We start from the raw sequence: 26156 nt of genomic DNA, 5'->3' as shown, positions 1-26156 counted from the left end.
ACACTTATATAGCGCTTTTCTGGACACTCCACTCAAAGCTCTTTACAGGTAATGGGGACTCCCCTCCACCACCACCAGTGTGCAGCCCCACCTGGATGATGCGACGGCAGCCATAGTGCGCCAGAATGCTCAACACACACCAGCTCTCAGTGGGGAGGAGAGCAGAGTAATGAAGTCAATTCTTGTGATGATCTCGAGAATCACATGAAACCTGGAATGGGGGGGGGTGGTACAGCTGTCCAAAAATCCATTTTCTAACATGAGATTGTAGTTTTTTTACGCAAAAAGAAGAAACACGACTCTGAAGACCGCATGAAACCAGTGACATTAGACAATGTTTTTTTCCTGTAAAACTATTTATTAGAAAAGGATATATTACACTGACATGTACAGAGAATAAAAGTAAAACATGTAATGTAATAGCGTCCAGTCCCTGAGGGTCAGGGTCCTGCAGATTTTGAAGTGTTGTTCATCTGATTATGACCTAAAAAAACAACCCTCAGGTGATCTGACTTCTTATTCAGGAATGTGCTGTGTTGAGCACTTCAGATCGGGGCTGGAATGAAATTGCCCAGTCCAGCAGCAGATGGTCTGTCACAGAACATTAAAGATGCACACCCCTTCCTTCCTGTCTACAGTTTCTCCATCTGCATCTCCATCTCCGCTCTTGAAGCTTCTAGAATGTTCCAGGAGGCCTGAAGGCTGAAGGCCCTAGAATGGCCTGAAGCTTCTAGAACCTTCCCAGAGACCTGAAGCTCCCAGAACGTTTCTCAGGGGCTCAATTTAAAACGCCTGGCGCCCATTATCCTGGCACGTTACCCCTCGAAACTCCAGGTCCATTTTTATATTACTCCTTTTTTAGGACAGAAAACTGTAGCCCAGTGAAACAAAAGTGAACAGCGGGATCCTCACATGCAGAGCCAGTCACACTGCTGCGGAAAGTAACCCGATTCTGCCGTCGGCTACACCCGAAAAACATCTGGATGGGAAAAAAGGAAGATGTCATAGAATTCCAAGGAAAGAGAGGAGAAGAAGCGAAGGCTGCAGGAGGAACCGTCGAACCGGTGGGACAGTAATTAGGGATGTCAGGCTAATCCTTATGACATCCCGGGATCCCAGAAAGTGTCACGAGGCTCCGGGATCAATCCATTGACTTGTTGCAGACCTCCTTTCCTCTTACTCCTGTTTGTTCGCCTCTCGTTTTCGTAGCCAAGAAAATAACCGGACTGACCGCGCGTGGCTCCAAATGGGTTTTCAGTCGAAGAGAATGGCGGATCCAAAGTGGGCAGGAGAGGAAGAAGATGGTGAGGATAGGGGAGCTCAGATGGCCTTCGTTTCCTGCGGTGGACGCGCACAGGCCAAGAAGTCCGGAATCGGAAAAGAGGCGAAAGCCCGGCAGCTATCCCAACAGGAAGAACACAGGACCGAGGAACGCACGAAAGCTCAGATGGGATCGATGATGGACTGCAGCTCTTCCCGGATGGCGTTGAGCTCGATCAGGCCGGAGTGCAGCTGTCCGGTGGCCTCGCGGACCTTGGCGGCATACTCTGACTTATCGCCGTGCTTCAGGTCCCGCTTGTCTTTGGCCACAAAGTAGACGTCCATGCCCACGAAGAGGCTGGCCAAGAGGCTGGTGGCCCCGGCGGCAATCTGCACGGCTCGGGCCGCGCTGCTCGCGGCGTCGGCCATCCGGGCGGCCTGCCTGACGTGCGCCGCGTGGCTCGGGAAGACCTCGCTGGCTCTGCCCTCACAGGGGTGGTGCGGCCCGGGGACGCGGCGGCCGTAGGAAGAGGACGCGAATCTCACGATGTCGTACTTCTGTAGACTCCCGATGCCTTGGTGGATGAACCTCAGGCTGTGGCTGAGGTCCACCATCTTCTTCTGGTAGTCCTCCACGATCTTCTCCGCCTTCTTGCGGTCCTGGGAGTTGTGGACCGTGTCCGAGATGGTGGCTGTGGTGCTGGCTATTCCTCCCGCCGCGACCACGCCCAGCCCCACTGCGGTGACCACCAGGGAGGTGCCCAGGGTCAGCGGCGCCAGCACCAGCCCGGTGATGGTGGCCACCCCGCCCACCGCGCTGGTGGTGCCCCCCGTGATGGCCGCGATCTTGGCCTTCCTGTGGAACTTGTCGATGTCGTCCGCGAGGGCGTTGAGGTAGGAGATGTGCTGCCACAGGCCCTCGGCGCGCTCGATGAACAGCTTGTTGAAGAGGCGGATGCCCTTCTGCACCTTCACCGTGGTGTTGGCCAACGCCCTGGCGCACAGAGGAAGGAGGAGGGGAGAGCGGAGGGCAGGTCATTGAGACTTTAAGGTCTAAAAACAACATTCACAAACTCTAACCAAACAGACTATCCATCCATCCAGTTTTTAAAGCCCTTTATCCAGTACAGGGTGCCGGGGGGAGACGGAGCCTATGGGTAATGGTCCGGATGGGTAAGTGGGCAATGGGTGCAAAGCAGGGTACACCCTTGACAGGATCCCAGTCCATCACAGGACACACACAGTCACAGACTCTCGCATTGCTAATAAATTGTGAGAGGCTAGTTCTTAACAATATGGTGACCCCCTTTCAATATGGCTTATGTCTCATATAGCAGGCTCCAAATTTATTTTATTGCACTTATTGCACAAATGTACAGGATAGGGCATCACTGGACCTAGAGTAACAGAGTAACAGACATCACTCTGCATCACAAACATATAGATCCACAGAAATGGATGTCCGCCACTGTTTTATCACTAGACCTACAGATCTACGGGAACGGACATCAGTTTCCATCACTTGACCTACTGATCTACGGGAACAGACATCACTGTTTCCCTCACTAGACCTACAGACCTACGGGAACGGAAATCACTGTTTCCGTCACTAGACCTACAGGAACGGACATCGGTGCTCCCATCTATGCACATATACTTTAGATCTATGGTACAAGGTAACTATAGTCCTTGAGACTAGATTCCTGCTGAACGTAAAATGAAATTAGCAACTGATAAAGAAAAAAAAACAGTTCATCTGACATCTTTTTCAAATCAGATGCTGAAGCAAATAAGAGGAAATGAGGCACAAACTGTGAGATCAATATGGGTTCTTATCATCCCTGATCCACAGGTTCCTCTGTGAAATAATGTTTTTGGCTTTCCCTAGCCTGAAACTGTGAACCTTACATTGCCTCTCCTTCTGTGAGTGTTTCCTCGTCATCCGGGATCTCGTCCCATTCTGCAAGAGATGATGGAACAGCTATTAAAGACTGAGCTTACTGGACAGCAGGGTGTCTCAGCCTCCAGCACTTCCAACCCACCCTGCTGCAGAACATTACTCCAGCCACCACCATAACTGTCTTATTGAGTGTGAGAGGAGAGGGACAGCAGTGACACTAGTAGTGTCTCCAGTACAGTCAGGTGTGACAGGTGTGTGTTCTGGTGAGTTCAGGGTGAGTGTGAGAGGAGAGGGACAGCAGTGACACTAGTAGTGTCTACAGTACAGTCAGGTGTGACAGTGTGTGTGTGCTGGTGAGTTCAGGGTGAGTGTGACGTGATAATCACTTGTAGGGTGCTAATTAAAATAAAATGAAGACCACATTAAAGAAGCTACTTACGTTCCACTGTGCTCCACCACTCCATTAGGCTGTCTGTGTCCTGGAGGAGAACGATTTCATACCGTAAGGAAGTAGTCTACCTACTGATAGTTCCCAGCCAGGACCTGGAGTCTGGAAACCTTCTGCTTAATGCAAACATGTCATGTGACTTATCCTCTTTCATAGACTTACACTAATATACAAGGACTCTCCCCCTCAAATGAGCAGGCTCTGTAAGAAGCCCTGTTCTGTCAGTGTGGAGGGAGTAGCGGCACGCTCTCACCCCTTCATCCTCCGCCTCTTCCTCCTCCTCCTCATCCAGCTTGCAGGCCCCTTGCAGCTCCTTGTCGAACCCACAGAGTTGGCTGTCGTCCGCCTGGGCGCCCCAACTCTCCACCTGAGACAGAGAGAGAGAGAGAGAGAGCCCAGTCAATGCGGGGAGTGTTGGGCTGAGTCTCTGTGTGTGAAAGGGTAAAGCTCTCTACATGCTGAGGCAGAACAGAGAGAGTTCATGACACTTCCAAGCAACTTCAATAAGCTTTGTCAAAAACACTCTTGCATTGTGTAATATGTACGGCGATCTTTATGTCGATCCTAAATTTATCCTCAGGAGTCGTTCTCCCTCCTTATCATGATATTTATGGGAATTTAAAAGGATGTTCTGAGGTATAAAATGGCAGATCTGAGTGTCCAGAGAAGACAGATTCAGTGACCACAGCCTGGAAACAAAAACTGGACACAGGCAGACCTGGCTGTCCAGAGAGGAAAAGTTCAGTGACCACAATCTGGCCTGGACATAGAAACTGGACACAGACCTACTGTAACTGCCCATCAGCCTGGCCATTAAAACTGTAGTTCAGTTCATTCTGCTCAAATGGTTTCTGTTATTTCTGGGAGAGAGTCCCCATAATTCCAGGACACTCCCAGATGATCTACCAGAACACCACCCTGGCTCTGGGGTGCCATTCTGTGTCTGCTGGTGTTCTCTGCACTTAATGACATAGTTCAACTGGTTATGGACTCAATTGAGCCAATGTATTGGCTGCCTCCAGCTCCACAAGTGCCGGTGCTCCTGATTTCCAATCAATCAGAAAAGCTTCAGACACCACAGGATTGGAGACCCCTGGATCACAGTGTCCCATCATGCAACACTATAGGAAGGAGAACCAGCCCTGACAGACCTTACATATGTGTTCTAAGACCACAACTACTGTAGATATTTTTTTAAAATAAATATCTGTCCCACCCAGGGGATGGCACAGTGGTTGGCACTGCTGGGGCCCTGGGTTCAGCTCCTGGACTGTGCTGTCTGTGTGGAGTTTGTACGTTCTGGTTTTCTCCCACAGTCCAAAGGCATACTGGTAGGTTAACTGGCTTCTGAGAAAGGTGACCCTGCTCTGAGTGTGTCTGTGTCTATGCCCTGCAATGGACTGGCATCCCATCCAGTGTGTACCCAGTCTTGTGCCTGCTGCTTGCTGGCATAGGCTCCAGCTCCCCTGTAACCCTGCACTGGCAGAAGTGGTGTGGAAATGGATGGATGTACCAACCGGAGCTGCTTCAGAGATGTTGCAGTCACTACGTAGGTCTTCTGCTGGCTCGTGCTTGCTCTGAAATATAGAAATAAAAAGCTTTGTTTCTTACCTTAAAAAGACTTTCAGGTGTTCTGACACTGAGCTGGATTAATACACACAACAGGACAGGAGACAGTGTGAGAGAGAGAGGAGATAACAGAGAATCCAGCAGTAATAAACACACACAATAGGAAAGGAGACACAGTGAGAGGAAGGAGATAACAGAGAATCCCTCATTAAAAGGTGAGGGATAGGACAGGAGACACAGTGAGAAAGAGGAGATCACAGAGAATCCCTCAGTATTAAACACACAGAACAGGACAGGAGACACAGTGAGAGAGAGGAGAAACATAGAATCCCTCAATAATAGACACACACAACAGAACAGGAGACACAGTGAGAGAGAGGAGATCACAGAGAATCCCTCAGTAATAAACACACACAGCAGGACAGGAGACACGGTGAGAGGGTGACAGTAGACACACAGTGAAGGTGACACAGTGAGAGGGTGACAGGAGGCACAGTGAGAGTAAACAGCTCTACAACTGTACAAGTCTGAGAGGAGGAGAACATTACTTTGGATCCCCGGCGATGAGCGAAGAGCGGTGCTTTCAGCCTCTTGACTCTCTTCTGTTGGAAAGAGGAAAACAGGCAGGGAGGTCAGAGACTGGGGGGAGATGGGGCGACGCGAGCAGGGGCAGACCCAGACCACGCTGGGACAGACACTCGGGGAGCGCCGGCGACAGACGGACAAGGAGACGCACGCCGGGAGAGATGGACAGACAAGCAGGGCTTGGAAGCGGACACCAACCTGCTTGGCACCGTTGTCTTCGAAGCTGACCTCCGCCTCTCCTGGCTCAACCTCTCCCTCCTCCCACTTCGTCTTCTTCTTGTCCTGCTTTCAAACCGAGGCCGAGTGAGAGAGAGGGAGGGCAGTGAGGCAAAATGTCCCCAAGAAAGACTGTAATGGCCATGGCTGCCACTAGAGGCCGCCAAAAACACACCCTCAAAGACAACTGTATTAATGATGTTGTCTGACACTAACTAAGAAGATAGATAGATAGAGGGGTTTATTAGCCATCAGTACATGTACAATGGAATTCTTATTATCACTGTTCTCTCAGGATATGCACAGTATAACAGACAACACAACAGATAACACCTCACAATGTAGACAGTACATGGGCAGGAGCTTGGGCAGACCATAAACAAACAGATCAATAAATATGTGGTGTTTATTGTTACCAGTGTGCTGGCAAACACGCTACCAAAGGCAGGGAGCTGCTACAGTGGGTTACAATAGCGGAGCAATTGATGGAAATCTCCACAAGTTCCTCTTTCTTGCACAAAAGCTCATGACGTCTTGAAGCACCAATGACTAGAACGTCCCAGGGCATGATGAAAGAAGGGTGCTCTGAAGCCGTGGAGAGACCAGGTTGGTGAATGTATATGAATTATTGATTTGCATGCACTGATCAATTAAAAGGAAATCTGTCTATGAGCATTTACCTTCTTCCCCGATATGGACAGCCTGGACAAGAAGTTTTTGGGTGTTCCTCCCTTCTTCTTCCCTGAACCCTGGGGGACACAGGAAAAAGAATGATCAGCCAATACAAAGGCAGGGTATTGGTGCAGACTGAGTGCAATCTTATAATAATAACAATAATAATTGCTTACACTTACTGTACATAGCACTTTTCTGGACACTCCACTCAAAGTGCTTTACAGGTAATGGGGTCTCACCTCAAACAATGTGCAGCCCCACCTGTTTGTGCTGAACTTGGCAGTCCAGTTGTGGGTGAACAGGGAGTACAGCAGAGGGCTGAGCACACAGCCTTGAGGGGCACTGGTGTTAAGGGTGAGTGCGTTGAAGGTAAGGTTGCCAGTCTTATCAAGATCAGCCAATAGCAAGGCAGAGTGTTGGTGCAGATCAAGTGCAATCTTATCAAGATCTTCCAATATCAAGGCAGGGTGTTGGTGCAGACTAAGTGTAATCTTATCAAGATCAGCAAACTGCAAGGCAGAGTATTGGTGCAGAGTGAGTGTAATCTTATCAAGATCAGCCAATAGCAAGGCAGAGTGCTGATACAGATCAAGTGCAATCTTATCAATATCTGCCAATATCAAGGCAGAGTGTTGGTGCAGATCGAGTGCAATCTTATCAAGATCAGACAGTAGCAAGGCAGAGTATTGGCAGAGACTAAGTGCAATCTTATCAAGATCTTCAAATATCAAGGCAGGGTGTTGGTGCAGACTAAGTGTAATCTCATCAAGATCAGCAAACAGCAAGGCAGAGTATTGGCGCAGAGTGAGTGTAATCTAATCAAGATCAGCCAATATCAAGGCAGGGTGTTGGTGCAGACCAAGTGCAATTGTATGAACATCAGCCAATAGCAAGGCAGGGTGTTGGTGCAAATCGAGTGCAATCGTATGAACATCAGCCAATGGCAAGGCAGACGTTGGTGCAGACTAAGTGCAATCCAGTCATAGGGCGCCCTTATAAAAAGCCTCATCTCGGAGCTGAAGAGAGTGGGAGACTGACTGATACACCTGCAGACACCCTGACTCCCTGCTGGTCAGCAAGGTCGGCGGAGGACAGACAGAGGCAGAAACACAGACTGACCTGTTTCCTGTCAGCCAGGCCAGCGTCAACAAGACTGTCCGGATTCTGCTCTGGCCAGCTGTCCTCCAGCAGGGTCTCCTGGAATTCGGAGACAGACAGCAAAGAGCAAAAGAAAACAAGAACACGTTAGAGATGTTAATTAATCAATGTGTCTTTGACTGCTGGAATTAAACTGGTACACATGAAAGAGACCCCCTTGGGTTTGTCTTCCATATGCACCCCGAGGTCGAGCCCCAGCACCCCAGATCAGCGAGAAAGCAGTATTAACAGCCAGGCCACCATGAGAGCAAGCGATTAGTGACCTCATTCCAGATCAGTAATAGATTGAGAACTGGAAGATGATTGTTGCCTGCAACCATGGAGTTTTCCCCATTCTTCTCCAGCAAGTGGAATGAAAGGTTAACAGGCACCTGACTGATAATAAAGGGACATACCTTGTTGTATGTCAACAGACTGAACTCGTCCCCAGTGAGAGCACAGGCTCCTTTGTTTTGCTCCATGTACTGTGGACAACAGACAGACGGATGTTTAGCCAGCAGCTTTATCACCCTGCAGCTCACAGCTCACAGCTGGCGGCCCCACTGGAGCTCAGCAGGCGTGAGTGTGGTCAGTACCTGGATGGGAGACTCCTGGGAAAGCTCAGGTTACTGCTGGAAGAGGTGTTGGTGGGGCTAGTAGGGGGCGCTCACCCTGCAGTCTGTGTGCATCCTAAGGCCCCAGTATAGAGATGGGGACACAATACTGTAAAAAGATGCTGTCCTTCGGATGAGACTTAAAACCCAGGTCCTGACTCTCTGTGGTCATTAAAAATCCCAGGGTGTTTCTCGAAAAGAGTAGGGGTGTTACCCCAGTGTCCTGACCAAATTTTCCCCTGGTCTTTACCAGTCATGGCCTCCTAATAATTCCCATTTCTGAACTGGCTTCATCACTCTGCTCTCCTCCCCACTGAGAGCTGGTGTGTGGTGAGAGTACTGGAGCATCATCCACGTGGGGCTGCACACTGGTGGTGATAGTGGGATTCCTCATTACTTGTAAAACGCTTTGAATGGAGTGTCCAGAAAAGTACTAGATAATAATAATCTTCTTAAAAGGTTAATATTATTTATATCAGCAATCAAAACAATCCCAGAACCCTGCTCCAATTCCCACCCAAACCTAAAGAGGCGAAAAAGAAAAAATAACAATGATAGGGGAAGAAAGAAATAAAATATAAGAAAGCATATAAATTACACTTAAAGTGTAATACATGAAACATCCGTCATTAAGACTTCCAAAAAGAAAAAGCAAACAAGAGAGAAAATAAGCAAAGACAAATCAGCTTAAAGACTCACACCAACTCCCTGTTTACATCCCCCCCGAAGAAGAACAAATAAACCACCCCCCACCCCTAAGGCCACGTGGCATCAAGTGTTAAAAATCAGCCCTGCTGCAGGCACGTCCCATGGGGCATCACTGAGACCACACGGCTCCTCAAGAGGAGACAAAACCTTCAAACATTTATTCTGCATCTCGCCTGCCTCTTCAAAACCTCCCTCCCTTCCCTCGCCCGCTATTGTGTTTTTTCCAAAACTCCAGGCAGTTTGGCCGGACCCAGAAGCAGAATGCTCCACAGGTTTTCACTTCCTGTCGTCTTTGAAGTAAGTAGAAAATAATGATTTGGGGCTCGTAGCCAGAATGAGCTCGCCACAAACGCTAGGAAGCTGAGAAAGTCACATTGTGTTAAGGTTCTGCTTCACCCTAACAGCTCTCTGCTGGTTATTTCGTGTAGCCCAAGCCTGGGTGAAGGGGGGGGGGGGGGGGTTCCCTGTTTCTCTTCTTCTCTGCTCAGGGCTGCTAGGAGACCGCCAGGGAGGGAGTATTTGATCAGGAACCTTGAGGAAGACAACTGACAACTGACAACATTGCAGAAGATCAGAGACGTGGAACCAGCTGCACACGAACTGTCTTGCAGAGACGAGGAAACAAGTCACGCGCCAGTCAGTAACACTGATTCCTCTAGCAGCCTCAGCCATCCTGTATTGCAGGGGCCTGAGCCCGGGTGCCTGTTTGGATCTGATCCGTGGTGGAGTGGGTGAGGGGTAACTGGTAAAAAACCCCTACGTCTGTTTGTCGAACTCAAATTCAGAAGTAATCAAGTTGAAATAATTAAATGATCCAGTACTGTACCCCCTCCCCCCCCCCCAAGTGGGGGAGACTGTGGGAAAAAGATGACAGAAGAGACGAAAGACTCACTTCTGAGCCGTAGGGGTTCACCACAGCCTGTGGTTGGTCCTTCTCGTTCTGAAACACAGGTAGGTTGAAGCCCCAGTCAGACAGCAGATACTGATACTGATCCTCACACCTATTGATACAGTACAAATGTCTTACCCCCCACTCCACCTCAATCCCCTCACCATAATGAAAATCATGATTTAACATTACAGTTAAAGTTAATATTACAGTTTCCTTGTTTGCATTAGTCTACTTTGTTACTATGACGGATTGTGTTTCGCACCTTTGACTTCAGTGACTTCATCGAGGCCTTTCGGATTTTCTTGCTGAACGTGCGGCTCTGGGTCACACAAGAGAACAGCAGACAGGGAGTGAGTGTCTCAGGATACCGTCGGTCAGCGTGTTGGTCAGCGCGTGTCAGTGCCTGCACTGCTGTCAGCTGGTGTGCCTCGTGCCCAAGTTCCCATTGGTAGGTGTGTCTCAGCTGCTACATCTGTATCGGTGGGTGTGTCTCAGCGACCAGCGTCCCCATTACTGGGCCTGGGTCAGTGCTTACGTTCCAATCAGTGGACGTGTCTAAGCGCTTGCTGTCCATCAGTCGGTGTCTCTCAGTATTGGTCATCCTGTCTGACCCCAGTGTCTGTGGGGAAGAGCAGACAGGCGAAGAGACAGAAAGACACACCTGTTTCCTGTCAGTCACTGGAGGCTCAGCAGGACTCTCAGGGGGGTCCTCTACTGAGAAGCCATCCACACTTCTCTCCTGAAACACAAACGCCCAGTTAAGACACCGTCAAACTGTAGACATACATATCAATGCAGTGCATCTACACACACTGACAGGATATACAGTATACAGATACACACACTGACAGTACACACATACCCTTATGGAAGAGTACATATACACACCCTCACCCTTATAAATAGATACACATGCCAATATATACTGATACACACACCTATAGATACAGCACATATTGTATGTACAAACTTATAAATACAGTACATATATAAAGACCTATACAGTATATACAGATAAACACACAACTGTAGATACAGGACATATATACAGACCTATATATATATCGACTTACACAGCTATAGATATATAGAACATACACACACACATCTATGGACAGCATGCTACTCTACAGACAGATACACACACCTACAGATACAGTACAATTGTCCTACCCTCCACTCCATCTCAATCCCCTCATCGTAATGAAAATCATGACTTAACATTACAGTTTCCTTGTTTGCATTAGTCTACTTTGTCGCTCCAGCACAGTCCAGTTAGTCAGAGGACAAGCACGAACGTATGGTCATTTAATTTAATGACGGATTGAGTTTCACACCTTTGACTTCAGTGACTTCATCGAGGCCTTTCGGCTTTTCTTGCTGAACTTGCGGCTCTGGGTCAAACAAGAGAACAGCAGACAGGGAGTGAGTGTCTCAGCATACCGTGGGTCAGCGTGTTGGTCAGCGCGTGTCAGTGCCTGCACTGCTGTCAGCTGGCGTGTCTCATGATGCCTAAGTTCCCATCGGTAGGTGTGTCTGAGCTACTGTCTTCCCATTGACAGCCATGTCTCAATGACCACATTCCCATCGGTGGGCGTGTCCCAGTGACCACATTACCATGGGTGGGAATGTCTCAATTGACCACATTTCAATCGTGGGCCTGTCCCAGTGACCACATTCCCATCGGTGGGCGTGTCCCAGTGACCACATTCTGATAGGTGGGCATGTCTCAGCGACCATTTTCCCATTCGTGGGCGTGACTCAGCTGCAAAGTCCCTATCAGTAGGCGTGTCCCAGCTACTGTGTTCCCATTGGTAGGTGTGTCTCAGCTGCTACATCTGTATCGGTGGGTGTGTCTCAGCGACCGCGTCCCCATTACTGGGCCTGGGTCAGTGCTTACGTTCCAATCAGTGGACGTGTCTAAGCGCTTGCTGTCCATCAGTCAGTGTCTCTCAGTATTGGTCATCCTGTCTGACCCCAGTGTCTGTGGGGAAGAGCAGACAGGAAGACACACCTGTTTCCTGTCAGTCACTGGAGGCTCAGCAGGACTCTCAGGGGGGTCCTCTACTGGGAAGCCATCCACACTTCTCTCCTGAAACACAAACGCCCAGTTAAGACACCGTCAAACTGTAGACATACATATAAATGCAGTGCATCTACACACACTGACAGGATATACAGTATACAGATACACACACTGACAGTACACACATACCCTTATGGAAGAGTACATATACACACCCTCACCCTTATAAATAGATACACATGCCAATATATACTGATACACACACCTACTGTATAGATACAGCACATATTGTATGTACAAACCTATAAATACAGTAAATATATAAAGACCTATACAGTATATACAGATATACACACACAATTGTAGATATAGGACATATATACAGACCTATATATATCGACTTACACAGCTATAGATATATAGAACATACACACACACACATCTATGGACAACATGCTACAGAGAGTGGCTGATGTCAAGAGACAAAGAGATCCAGGTGCAGGGATAAACAACGAGAGACAGATAGAGTAAGGGAAAAAAAACGAGCACCGAAAAAATTGAGAAACAGGCAGCGTTCCCGCATCCAGCCTATCAGTCCAGAAACCCCACAAGTAACGGCCGCGTCCATCTCCACCCAAGCCCTGCTCGAACCTGCCCAATGAGGATGATGCTCTCATACAGCGGGGCCTCCGTCTCCACCCTGGACCACCGGCGCTCCTGCTGGACACACAGCAAGATCAGCCTCACAGGCAGGCAGCATTACTGCTCACAGCTTCTGTGAGTGAGGCTCCAACAGCAGAGGAGCTGGTAGCAGCATTAAGACAACATCTGATCACTTTCTTAACAATAGCATTCAGTTACGATTGGCATAAACAGCAAAACCACAGGAAATTCTTGAAGAAGTAATGCTGACAAGCTGACAAGCAATTGTAAGAGTAAGGCTTCACCATAATAGAAGTCATGTCAAGAAATAATAGTCATATGATCATTACTACTACCAATAATAACTTACTATCATAAGTTTGTTTGTGCTGGAATAGAAGATATTGAAAAAAATAAGAAGGAACTGTAATTGTTGGTTTTACAGTTAGAATAAATACAGAACATCAGTTGGAGAGTACTGTAAAGATCAGCAGCAGACAGTCACTACTCTGACTGGGACTGGCACTGCATTGATACTGTACTGACCTGGACTGGCACTGCATTGATACTGTACTGACCTGGACTGACACTGCACCTGACCGGCGCTGTACTGACCTGGACTGGCACTGCATTGATACTGTACTGACCTGGACTGACACTGCGCCTGCCTGGCGCTGTACTGACCTGGACTGACACTGCATTGATACTGTACTGACCTGGACTGACACTGCGCCTGCCTGGCGCTGTACTGACCTGGACTGACACTGCATTGATACTGTACTGACCTGGACTGACACTGCGCCTGACCGGCGCTGTACTGACCTGGACTGGCACTGCATTGATACTGTACTGACCTGGACTGACACTGCGCCTGACTGGCGCTGTACTGACCTGGACTGACACTGCATTGATACTGTACTGACTTGAACTGACACTGCGCCTGACCGGCGCTGTACTGACCTGAACTGACACTGCATTGATACTGTACTGACCTGGACTGACACTGCGCCTGACCGGCGCTGTACTGACCTGGACTGACACTGCATTGATACTGTACTGACCTGAACTGACACTGCGCCTGACCGGCGCTGTACTGACCTGGACTGACACTGCATTGATACTGTACTGACCTGGACTGACACTGCGCCTGCCTGGCACTGTACTGACCTGGACTGGTGCAGGGAGGACGCGAGGTAGGACCAGAGAGGGCCCTGCTGGTTCCGGAGCGATCAGAGACGAGTCAGAGAGACTCTTGCGAGCCTGGACATCCCTCCGTGACTCCAGATCAGCCTGCCCCTGGGCCTGATCAAATCCATAGGAAAGCGTTAAAAGACCGGGAGATGAAACCTACATGCCAGCTTTTAATCAACACTTCAACCCCACCAAAGACAGTCTCCAGCGCTGCCAAACCCTGCCTGCCCCTAAACGTCTGTTTGCCAGAGAGATCGCATGCTACCCAATAGGGAACTAACTTCATGGGCTGAATCAGGTGGGACACTGAAATTAAACCAGACCTTAGACAGATAATGACTCTGCTTGCTGACTATTAAAGTGGTGAACTGATCAGGTAATGCTGAAGATATCAACCATGAAAAGCTACTTATTTTCAGACGAAATGAGGGTGTCTTGACTTACCTCGGGGGATGCATAAAACGGGTTAGACGGCACCTCTCTCTGGAACCCACTGAGCCAGTCACTGGAGCCCTGTGGACCAGCAAGCAGACGGAGTCAGTGTCCTACCAGGGAGTGCTGTTTCTGTCACGCACTCCGGAGAACCGAAAGGGCTCGAGAGCGACGAGCCAAGACAGAGAGGTCATGGGTCACTTCCCGAACTTGAGGGAGAGACGACAGCAAGAACACTGACCCGTTTCCCCTTGCCGGCCGGCTCCTCAGATCTCAGCGTCTCGCAGGGCTCTGGGGCCACGCTTTCACGGCCCATCTCCTGTCACGGGACGAGAGACAGGCAGGCGTACAGGACAGTGTCAGTGGCGGCTGCTGCCAGCGATACCCGCAGAGCAGCCCCGGTGACCAGATTTTAAAATCCTGGGGTTACCTTGAGCGCAGAGAGAAAGGGATTCCTCACCATCTCCCCGACATCGCCGTCCTGACGGAAAGAGAGAGAGAAGGCAGTACGAGAGTTGATACAGATAAGCTGAGCTCGCTGGTTTCGGCAGAGACCGTGAACCAGAAAGAATGAGGAGACTGATGTCATATGGAGCATGCACCGAACTCCGCCTGCAAGCAGAGGGCAGTCATGACAGGAAGCAGCAATGTGGAGCATAGGGAGCAAGTGATGTGAGCGATCTATGGCTGTAACGATTGATAATGCAGGTCATTCCAAGAAACCGCAATGAAAACCTAACACTGCCGTAGATGACGGAGACAAACACATGCGGAAAGGGAGCTTGTGTCACGGTCGACATCCCCTCCTCCAGAGGGCGCTATAATCCTCTCTAGATAGTCCTTTTAATTATTACTTCCTGGTGTGTCTAATCAAGTCCCTTATTTATGTCTTCTTCCCCCCCCCCAGCCTTCGGGGCTCAGCTTTGGAAAACGGTTGTCTCATGGTCCGCCTACCACCAGACTTCACGGGGACTTCCGAATAGTCATCCTTACCTTCTGAGCCGGGGGCCTGGGACAAAGCCCCGTATTCCCGGTTCTTGTTCTTCGTGTGTCTGTTCTTGTTTTGTCTCCGGATGGATTTCCCGATAATGGACATATGGATGGTTTCCCAACTCTCCTGTGGACCTCCCTGGATTTGTTGCAATGGATACCTACCTTCACTTGTCCACGGATTTCCCTAGCATCACTGTGAGCACCAATAAACCTTGTGTGTCTTCCCTCAACTCCGTTCCCTATTCCTTTCCTGGTCTGCCGCCTCGCATAGGGTCTTAAAATACTCTCTCCACAGGAACCTCACCCGGCAACCGTTCAAGCTTGTGCAGAACACTAACCTGTTTGGTCTGAGAGAGCTTCTCAGCACTGGACGTTTTCCCAGAGCTCATCTTCCCAAGGGACTCCAATGTGACAACCTCATTGTCCTGAGAAAGGCAGTGGACAGCGTTAATGAGAACAACAGCAGCGATTTGGCGGCCAGTAATAAGTAAGAAGTGTGTCAGTAAGCGATTACCTTGGACCAAGAGTAAAATGGATTCCACAGTATCTCACCGTTAACACCAATCTGTCAGAGAGAGAACGGACAAGGATGTCATACACCCTGTGTTACTAGCACTTGCATGTCTGATGCTGAGAGAGACAGACAAAGAGAAACTCGTGTTCAGATTGCACTTCGACTCCAAGCTGTGGCTATTGATGGAGAAGAGAGACTTTGAATAATAATAATAATAATAGCAATAGCAATAGCAATAATAATAACTTTAACTTAAAATCTGGCAATGGAAAATAGATTATAGTCTGTGAAGAAGAGAAACTGTGAACACCAACCTGTTTGGAGTGAAAGAGGCTCTCATCTCTCCCCGTTTTCTCAGAATTTATCTTCTCACAGGACTCTGCGGCCAAGTCCTCACTGTCTTTCTCCTAGTTAGGAGAGACGGAGACATGAGACAGTGTTAATGAGGGCAACAGCGGTGTTTGGAGAGCAGTACTTAATGAAAGCGGTATCAGTTAGAAGGGTTACCTTGGGCCAAGAGTAAAATGGATTAATTGGTATCCCACTGTTAACACCAATCTGTCAGCAAAAGAAGAAGGGACAGGGAGGTCAATGCTTTCACACTGAGGTACTAACACATGCATGTCTGGTACTGAGAGAGACAAAGTGAGGTGTCTGACAGAAGAATCCTACACCGTTGGGCCCCTAAGCAAGGCCCTTAACCCCAACTGCTCCAGGGGCACCGTATAAATGGCTGACCCTGCGCTCTGACCTCAAGCTTCTCTCCCTGTCTATGTGTCTCATGGAGAACAATTTGGGGTATGCGAAAAGACAAATACTTAATACAAGAAATTGTGTATGGCCAATAAAGTGATCTTATCTTATCTGATAAGAACACATGAATGATGAACTCCTATTACTGGAGAAGAGAGACTTTGAACAGCTATAGCATTGATAACAATGACTGTAATTGAGAGAAAATGTGAATATCAATATGGTTGGGAGTTTTACAGTTACACTGAGCTAAAATTGAATGTAGCAGACCTGCAAAACAACAACGATACTGAATGCAAGTATTCACATATTTAGACAGAGTGACTGACAGACTGCAGAGTACATTAGTCTGACCTGTTTGGAATGAAAGACGCTCTCCTCGCTGGCTGTTTTCACAGAGCTCTTGTCTAGGTGCCCTGAAGTCACATCCTTATCATCTCTGTCCTGGACCAAACAGACACACACACAGGACAACATTAGATAGGGGCCACCAGCAGCGGTGTCTCAAGATTTGCTCTTACCAGATTAATTACTGGGGTTACCTTGGGCACAGAGCGAAAAGGGTTCCACAGCATCCCACTAATACCACCATTCTGAAAGAGAAAGAGAGTATGGAGTTTGGGACAGGTTCAACAGAGACACTGGTTTTAATATAGACAGGAAGAGTGAAAATGTTCATCTAGAGGATTTAATACTGCAAGGGCTTAGAGTCGTGGCTGGTAAGGCAGCAAAAGTCAAATGTGCACATGGAACTGCAGAAGATTTGGTAGCCTGAAACCCAAGCATTAAGATAGATATATAGGGACAAGATGTGAAGAACACCCACTACTTTTGGGCTTGAAGTAATTTTCTTGCTGTGCTCTGACCCTACAATCTCACTGTCTCTGTCCTGGCACAGACAGACAAACATGTGACACACGGTATCAGTGAGGAATACAGCCAGCACTATGTAGAGATCAGTACTATTCTAGCACTGATGATCTGGGTGAGGAGTTACTGGTAAAAACCTTACCTCCTCTCAAATGACAAAATAATGGAATTGTAAGGATGAAGTGAACATATATTGTACCCTGCCGAGCAGGCAAGGCAGTGGGAAAGAGAAGAAAGAAGAGACAGAAGAGACAGAAGGCTTACCTCTGAGCCATAGGGGTTCACCAGGGCTTCTGGTTGGTCCTTCTCCTTCTGAAACACAGGCGAAAGCCCCAGTCAGACAGCAGAAGAGAAAAGCACAAATGTCTTCCAAATCCCAGCACTCCACCTCACTCCCCTCATCAAAATGAAAATTGAGTCCCAGCAACCAGATCATCAAAGCACAAAGGTTAGCTAGGGAGCAGGGTGGAGTGGATTCCTCGATATCCCACTGCTACCACCATTCTGCCAGAGAGAGGAGGCAAGGGGCTGAAACATGCAGTATTTACAAAAGGCCGCTTAACTACTGCCACATGATAAGATGCACAAGACAGAAATTTGGAGCCAGAAGTCACACTGACCCGACCGACGTGACAGAGATTCGCACTGGAGCTCACGGTGGAGCTCTCTCGTGTCGTCTTCTCAGAGATCCCCGGTGCTGCTCTTTCATTGTCTCTTTCTCCAGTTCCCGCGGAGATAGGGTCTAACCTGGCTCCAGTGCCGAACGGAGAATTCAGCGTCCCACTGAGCCCCCCATTCTGAGAAAGACAGGGGGAGGAAGGGGGGGGTTCATAGAGGGACCCATGGACTGAAAGCTATGGCACTTTGACACTGCACTCGGGGAGCAGCAGCAGACTTGTCGACTGTATGTTTAACGTTTCAGCGGGTGGTGGAAATGCACGAGCCTCACTTGAGCCATTTACTTTTCACCCCCCCCAAAAAAAAATTTATTCAGTGAGAAGATCCCAGGGGTTTGATTGGGGAGTGGCAGGATGTCCTGACCTGTATCGCGTCTGGTAAACTCTCGTCCTCCTGTGAAGGGGTTGAGGGTGTCCCTGTTTTTTCAATGTCCTGCAGAGAAAGACAGAGCAAACCAGTAAAACGGAGGTCTGTACAACATTTCCACACAAACAATGCAATACCACACACCTTAAGACCAAGTACCCAACACTGTGCTGTTTAATGACAGGGTTCAACCCATCATAGAACAATAAAAGACAATCCATCCCGATCCATTCCAGTACAACGGATCAATACTTCCTGATTCCATTTGATCCCAGTTAATTACCTGAGCCACGGGCAAACTACACAGCCAAAACATTGTGTTTTCTGTCTTCTCTTTTCAGCAGGGAATAAACCTATTCCTTGTTCCTTTGCAGACTACGCACGCTGACGCAGCTCCCCACCTGAACTACTATAACAATCTACTCAGCCGGACGTAGATTATTAATGTAATTGGCATAGGCTTTTACACTTGTACCTCTTTATACATCTGGGCACTTCTTTGGAGCAATCTCAGTGAAGTACAGGAGGGTCTCGACATTGGCGAGAGTTCGGTGCAGAGAACGGTTGCTAAAAGTTAAATCTGCTAATAACAAAGTCCAGCATCATACAGTAGCCTAACGTACTGCAGTGCGCAGTATGTACAGGTATGGATAAGTACATAAGTAATCCTCTCTTACATGATACGGAAAGTACTAACGCGTAGGCTTTAAGTTAAATAGAATAACATTGATCAACTAAAAAAAACAGCAATCAGAAACTCATAACAATCAGTTATGCGTCCAGCCTGCACTGAAATAAAAGAGGGCTGTACAACCTTCAGGTGAGCCTGTAATGTTGCCTCCAGCCCGTCACTCTCCACTCCATGTAATGGCCGCTCCAGATTCTGTGTCGGCGGAGTGGGCAGTGACCGGGAGGTGGGCACTCGGGCAGGGAGCAGGGAGAGGCTGGCTCGCTCGCTAGATTCATCCCTCAGTCCTAGTCTGTGGTGTAGCTCGTTTGAGAGCTGCACTTTGCACTTAACAACCTTTGGCTTGGTTTCATCCTGCTCTGCTCTCTCTTTGGGAGAGAGGTGCGAAGTCAAAACCGGCAGACGAATACCGAGGTTGATAAGGAAACGAGTCTGTCGTTGAGAGCAGGGGGGAGGCGTGATCCTCTTGTCAGGATCATTTTGGTCTCAGATGTCTCTTTCTGCTATAGAAGTTGAGAAACCCTTCTTTGAGGACGCAATTGCAGGTTTCCCCTTCACCCCTCTCCTCACCCCTCTCTCGACTTCGCACCCGGCTTCGCATCTCGACTTCACACCCGGCTTCTGTCCTCCCCTGCTGTATAATCTCTGCCGACTCCCCTGTCTCTCTCACACCCGAAGAAGGCTCCACAGCCGAAACTCTGTGTTTCTTTTCTTCTCTTTCCAGCGGGGAGTAAACCTGTACTTGTTCCTGAGTGAAATCCCGATGGCAATGATTTACGGCAGCACTGAGCGACAGGAATGTCACAATGTCAAAGACTCTCGTTCTCGTCACGGGAGCTGCTCCTGACTCCTGTGTAGTGCGGATTTAGGACCCTGTGCAGACGGTATAATCCGGAGGAGACTGGAGAAGGGCAATAGGGAAAACACGGAGAGGAGTGGATGGGAGGACTGACAGGGGACAGGGTGCCAGAAGCGATCCAGGTGCGAGGGGGAACGCAGGCGAGTCCAAAAGGGAATAAACAGGGCGCGGTCCAAAGTCCAGGGAGCCGGGAGGCCCCTGAGCAAGGCCCTTAACCCCAACTACTCCAGGGGTGCAGTATAGTGGCTGAATCTGCGCTCTGACCCCCAGCTTCTCTCTCCCTGTCTGTGTGTCTCAGAGCAAGCTGGGGTCTGAGAAAAGACAGATTCCTGATACAAGAAACTGTACAGGGCCAATAAAGTGACAACCGTGACAGTCTGAGTCGGACAGGAACCTGCCAACGTTACCGGTTGTGCCTTGTATCCGGGGTCCCTGTGGGTCTTGCGGGAAACCTTCCAGTTGCCGCGCTGCCTGGTGCCCGGGAGCTGAGAGCGCAAGGAACAGGAAACAGCAGGAAGGAGGAGGAGGAGACGGACGGGGGGAATTGGGACAGGAAGTGGCATTGCACAGGGAGAAAGAAGGAGAGGGTTAATGCTGTCTCATGCTGACCTCTGGGGCACATCTTTTACCTTTCACCTGCTTTTGAAACCAGGTGTAACCAGGTGTATCTGTCACAATGGCATCTACTGCCTGCTGTGTCTTCTGGCAACGCAGAACTATCTCAGACATGCAGCAGCACACACTGTACTGGTTATGCAAATTTTAAAATGACAATCTCGGTTTCTGTTAAAGAGCTTATCTTGCTTCCTATCATAACTCTGGGCCTTGGCACAGTTACACTGTCTTTGGCCACACTTTACTTTGATCACAATAGGCTCCCGTGTTTATCACTGAGGGATTCTCTGTGATCTCCTCTCTCTCTCACTGTGTCTCCTGTCCTGTTGTGTGTGTTTATTACTGAGGGATTCTCTGTGATCTCCTCTCTCTCTCACTGTGTCTCCTGTCCTGTTGTGTGTGTTTATTACTGAGGGATACTCAGTTATCTCTTCCCCATCTGAAAAAAAAAAGCAAGGACATTGTATCTTACCTGATGCCTGCCTGTCTGAATATCTCTTTGCAGATCGTCTTCACTTTCCTCCACCAATGCCTGCGTCTCACTGTTCTCCTGTGGAAGAGGAGAAAAAAAGGAGGATGGAGTGATCACTCAGGGCCTGCTCTCTGATCACCTGATTGTGAATGTCCCTGCTCATTGCACACTCCAGCCCCAACACCTGATGGGGCTCCCAGCTTGACTGAGCACATAGATTTGCAAACAGCAAGTGAGCTAACAGGTTTAATTTCTATCCAGCATAGTGAGAGTAGTCTCACCAGAAACGAATGAGCTCTAGGTGCTCAATATGCCATCCCCTCGTGCCCTGCACAGCCCAAACAAGCAGTGGTGAGCCCTAGTGAACGATTTGATACGCCATCCCCTCGTGCCCTGCACAGCCCAAACAAGCAGTGGTGAGCCCTAGTGAACGATTTGATACGCCATCCCCTCGTGCCCTGCACAGCCCAAACAAGCAGTGGTGAGCCCTAGTGAACGATTTGATACGCCATCCCCTCGTGCCCTGCACAGCCCAAACAAGCAGTGGTGAGCCCTAGTGAACGATTTGATACGCCATCCCCTCGTGCCCTGCACAGCCCAAACAAGCAGTGGTGAGCCACAGTATCAACTTTGATAATATGGCCACGCAGCTTGTTCCAGACTTCCACCGACCTTTCTGTAAAGACATGCCTTTTGTCCTGGTTGGAAGATCTCACCCTGCTATTTGTGCATGTGCATGAGCTTTCACGCTAAAAGCGTAAAAACACCCTTTCTCTGAACGCAGTCTATAATGAAATACTTCCTTAGTGAGGTTCAATAGCTTTTGGAAGGCACCATCACCTTTCTTATTTGAAAGAGACGTACTGGACTGAGCATGGCTGTCTCCTTCACCGTGATCCAGTGTGCAGAGGACAGTGCAAGCGTGGTCAGTAACTCTTTGCTAACGTAGCTGCCGGGACAGGTTCTTCAGGGCTGCATTCCTGGAGATCTCTGAATGTCTTAACCTGGCTGGCCGAGCTGAGGCTGCTCCTCTGCTCCTTATGGAAGGGAGGGGGGCCCACGAAACCTGCTGGGCCAGAGCCCTTCTGCAAACAGGTCTGGCTGCCCCGGCTGCTTGCAGACAGAGCTGCTTTGTCAATCAGGGCCAGCCCAGCGAGCAGCGCCCAGAGCCTGGCTCGAGAGGTCCAGCCCCACGTCTTCACAAACACGTCTCGCCTGGACGCAACAGCATCAGTGGGAGACACCTGAGAAATTCAGACTGCTTTCTCCCTCCATCCATCAATCAATCAATCACTAGTGGGAGAAAAAATTTAAATGTTAAATTCAGACTGCTTTCCAACCACTCCATGAATCAATGAATCAATCAATCAGGGAGAAAATGAGAAATTCGCCCACTGATGGTTCATCTAACCACACAACTGACTGACTGACCAACCAGCTAACCAACCAATCAATCACTAGTGGGAGAACAAATATCAAATTCAGACTGCTTTCCACTACCATCAACCATCCAATCAACAAATCAATGAATTAATCAATCCATTTACCATCAGCGGGAAAAAATGAGAAGTTCAGACAATTTTCAACACCATTAATCAATTAATCTAACCAAATGACTGACTGACCAACTAACCAACCAACTAACCACTCAATCAACCAACCAACCCCTCAATCAACCAACCTATCAATCAATCCAGCTGTCTGGGGTATAGTCCCACCCTGTGCCTTGTGCTATCAGGATCAGCTCAGATCTCCTGCTTGTCTGCCACCCTTACTGGGCAGCAGTGGAGAATGAATTGTTCATCTGATCGATGACGAAGAGCAGTTACGTCAAGTGTCATCACCACATCGAGCATCGGATAGATAAGTTCCACAGGGCGGCTCTCACAGCGCAGGGATTCAGATTTCTGGTTTTTAGTTGATCTTGTCCGGGCTGTACTAACGGAGAAGGAGGAGTAGTAAGCACCACTCAACAGCTGGTTTAGCTCAGAGTGTCCTATCCTGCCGAACTGCTCCAAACGATGTCTCTCGGTGTGGTGTTACTGTGCACGGAAACGGGTACGGCAACCGACTCCATACCCGCGGGTGGTTTTATTCCGTTCAATTCCGGAGGATTTCCACACCTACATATTCTAGATTTTATCTTCTATCATATGAGATTTTCCAGCGTGATTAATGCTGTACTTGGCCTGCTTTTAATATATAGTGCCTATTTCATTGAAAGCAACATCTCAAAGCTCTTCAAAAGCCAGGCGACAACTGTGCACCGCACGTGAAGTACAACTCGTCGCCGTTTTTAATGGCCCCTTTTGCAAAACAAAATAGCTCAATACCCGAGTTTATGTTCCCATTTCACAATCACGACGCTTCACGCGTCTGAATTTCTGGGCACGGAAACACGGATCTTGTTTCGAGATGAGGGTTCAATTGTCCCAGAAACACCGCGCCCTTTTTATTTTACTGGCCCGTCCGAGAGACGCGATATGATCGCAGTCCGCGCCTAGGCGGGGGCAGGAGAAATGCGCGGATCTCTCTTCTCCTCGCCGACAGCTGCTGTTCCGACTGCGGGTTTTGCACCAGAGCGAGCGCTGAGAAGGAAGCGGGCGCTTCAAGCGTCCACATGGCGACATGTTGCAGATTTAGAAACTAAGAAACACAAACACTAAGCCTATTAATGAGGGACAAGTAAAAGTCTGTTCCATGCTGAAAAGAGAAGAAAATAAAAACATGTTTTTTCTTCTCTTTTCAGCAGGGGAAGAAACCTTGACTTGTTCCTTTGCAGCCTACGCCTCCTGACCCAGCTCCCTGCTTGAACGGTTCATTAGGGTTCGAATATGTCATTGAGCGCCGAGATGGAATCGGGATCAGGGATCGGGACTGTGCTGCTGTATCACCCTGCAGCTCCAGACTGCCGGTCCACTGAAGCTCAGCCGACGGGCAAATTGTTTGACAGAATTTCTGAGTTTACTTGAAATTAGTTTCGTAGACAGCAAACAAACAACGTCAGCAGCTCTATCCCCCTGCAGCTCCCAGCTGGCAGCCCCACTGGAGGTCAGCAGGTGTGAGTCTGGTCAGTACCTGGATGGGAGACTCCTGGGAAAGCTGAGGTTGCTCCTGGAAGAGGTGTGAGTGGGGCCAGTCTGAGGGGGTCCTAATAGCCCAGTATAGTGTCGGGGACACTACTGTACATTGTAAAAAAGGCGCAGCCCTTCAGATGAGACGTAAAACCAAGGTCTTGACTCTATGTGGTCATTAAAAAACCCAGGCTATTTCTCGAAAACCCCGGTATCCTGACCAAATTTCCCCCCGATCTTTACCAATCATGGCCTTCTTATAATCCACATCTCTGAACTGACTTCTTCACTCTGCTGTCCTCCCCACTGAGAGCTGGAGTTTGGTGAGAGTACTGGAGCATCATCCAGGTGGGGGCTGCACACTGGTGGTGGAGGGGAGTGCTTTCACCTGTAAAGCGCTGGTGTATGTTGAAGGACTTATTCGTGATTATTGTGCTTTAATTCCAACTGCCAGAAACCGGCAACCTCAGAGCTCAAAACGGTGTATCTCCGCGTTCAAGCACAGCACAGAACATCGCCTGCACCGGCGTCCCCGCCCGCCCGTGACATTTCGGAATTCCTCTGGAATGATAGGCACGCGCAGCCCGGAAACACAGAACAGCAACAACAACACCAACAAGAAATTTCAAGAAATTCACAATGTTTTATATGTAAAAGAAAACATAGCTTGTCACGAATACCAGCTTTGAAACGTGTTGTGTTTCTTTCGAAAGGGGGCTTTTTGTCATCTTCGTCCACGTGCACTCCCTCATAATAATAATAATAATAATAATAATGTAGTAATTCAGGTGGGTAGCTGCGTTAGCATGCATAGGCTGCAAAGGAACAAGCAATAGGTGTATTCCCTGCTGAAAAGAGAAGAAAGAAAACACAACGTCTCGGCCGTGGAGCCTTCTTCAGGTGTGAGTATACTAGTATAATAATAATCGAATTACTGAACAATTGCACATTAAAACCAATAGCAACCAAGTGTCCTCACTTGTACAGCGGTGGGGACATTAAGACACACACCCCAGCTCTTACCATGGAAGCTGCAGCGCGCTTCTATCCGTTGCCTGATGTGCTGAAGTCGACTCAGTCCCGTGTCAGTCTCTAGACTCGGCGTTCTCAAACCCGGGTTTGTCCGTCTCCTTGACTCTCCCCCGCTGCTCCTTCCTCCTCGAAGCGGTCCTCCGACCTGCTGCCGCGATCGATGCTCCAAGCGCGTCTTTCGGCGCGGACTGTCAGTCACTGCCCCTCCCCCCTCCTCCTCCTCCTCCTCTGGGCGCAAACCTGTCGGGCGAGAAGCCGCGAGCCTGACCGGCCGGGTCGGGACTCACTCACTCGCTCGCTCGCCTGCAGGGCTCCGGGCGGCTGGAAGTGAGACACACCGGTTTAACCCGCGCTCGGCTCTTGCAACAGTACCTCGGGGTTCAGGCCTCCCGCGGTAAATACACGCACAGCAGCGTGGGGAGCCAGCAGCCATATCACCCTGTGACCCACTGGAGCTCAGCAGGTGTGAGTCTGGTCAGTACCTGGAAACTCCTGGGAGAGCTGAGGCTGCTGCTGGAAGATGTGTTAGTGGGGCCAGTAGGGGGCGCTCACCCTGTGGTCTGTGGGGGTCCTAATGCAAAGTGACAGGGACACTATACTGTAAAAAGGCGCTGTCCTTCAGATGAGAATCAAATGGGGGTCCTGACTCTCTGTGGTCATTAAAAATCCCAGGGTGTTTCTCAAGAAGAGTAGGGGTGTAACCCTGGTGTCCTGGCCAAATTTCCCCCTGGTCTTTACTAATCATGGCCTCCTAATAACCCCCCTCTCTGAACTGGCTTCATCACTCTGCTCTCCTCCCCACTGAGAGCTGGTGTGTGGTGAGAGTACTGGAGCATCATCCAGGTGGGGCTGCACACTGGTGGTGGTAGTGGGATTCCCCATGACCTGTAAAGCGCTTTGAGTGGAGTGTCTAGAAAATGCTGTGTAAGAAATTATTATTATATTAC

At 49.1% G+C, this 26156-nt stretch overlaps 1 protein-coding gene across 7 annotated transcripts; it reads right to left on the bottom strand.

The window, feature by feature from the left end:
* Positions 1-337: 337 nt before the first annotated feature.
* LOC148660077 (uncharacterized) lies at positions 338-25490 on the bottom strand. 7 transcript variants are annotated; one of them, XM_088634087.1, is made up of 32 exons: positions 25201-25490; positions 21104-21181; positions 20424-20501; positions 18467-18535; positions 18046-18222; positions 17690-17737; positions 17098-17148; positions 16910-16999; positions 16310-16360; positions 16117-16209; positions 15803-15853; positions 15627-15713; positions 14726-14776; positions 14537-14614; positions 14308-14376; positions 13840-13974; positions 12682-12750; positions 12019-12096; positions 11342-11398; positions 10666-10743; positions 10267-10323; positions 10005-10052; positions 8207-8275; positions 7773-7850; positions 6659-6727; positions 5961-6047; positions 5726-5779; positions 5126-5185; positions 3862-3975; positions 3600-3639; positions 3169-3220; positions 338-2254 (listed from the first exon to the last, which is right to left on the bottom strand). In XM_088634087.1, the coding sequence occupies exons 1-32, from the start codon at positions 25201-25203 to the stop codon at positions 1444-1446; spliced, it is 3030 nt and encodes a 1009-aa protein (XP_088490213.1). In that variant the 5' UTR covers positions 25204-25490; the 3' UTR covers positions 338-1443. The 7 variants fall into 7 exon arrangements, with proteins under 7 accessions (XP_088490213.1, XP_088490208.1, XP_088490211.1 ...); XM_088634082.1 differs by lacking the exon at positions 25201-25490 and adding an exon at positions 21944-22228; XM_088634085.1 differs by lacking the exon at positions 25201-25490 and adding an exon at positions 21944-22228 and having other exon boundaries at positions 5961-6044.
* Between the last annotated feature and the right edge of the window lie 666 nt (positions 25491-26156).

This window comes from Lepisosteus platostomus, chromosome 6 (assembly GCF_059453375.1).
Source record: "Lepisosteus platostomus isolate fLepPlt1 chromosome 6, fLepPlt1.hap1, whole genome shotgun sequence".
NCBI classification, from domain to species: domain Eukaryota; kingdom Metazoa; phylum Chordata; class Actinopteri; order Semionotiformes; family Lepisosteidae; genus Lepisosteus; species Lepisosteus platostomus.
This window is presented reverse-complemented; position numbering and strand designations above follow the sequence as displayed.

Coding starts and splice junctions, on each gene's coding strand:
- LOC148660077 (XM_088634082.1), bottom strand. CDS start 21,979: ATGCTCAGTCCAGTACGTCTCTTTCAAATAAGAAAG. Junction 10,053..10,266: donor TGAAGTCACTGAAGTCAAAG/GTGCGAAACACA, acceptor CCTGTGTTTCAG/AACGAGAAGGACCAACCACA. Junction 6,728..7,772: donor GCCTGGCTGACAGGAAACAG/GTCAGTCTGTGT, acceptor TGTGTCCCCCAG/GGTTCAGGGAAGAAGAAGGG.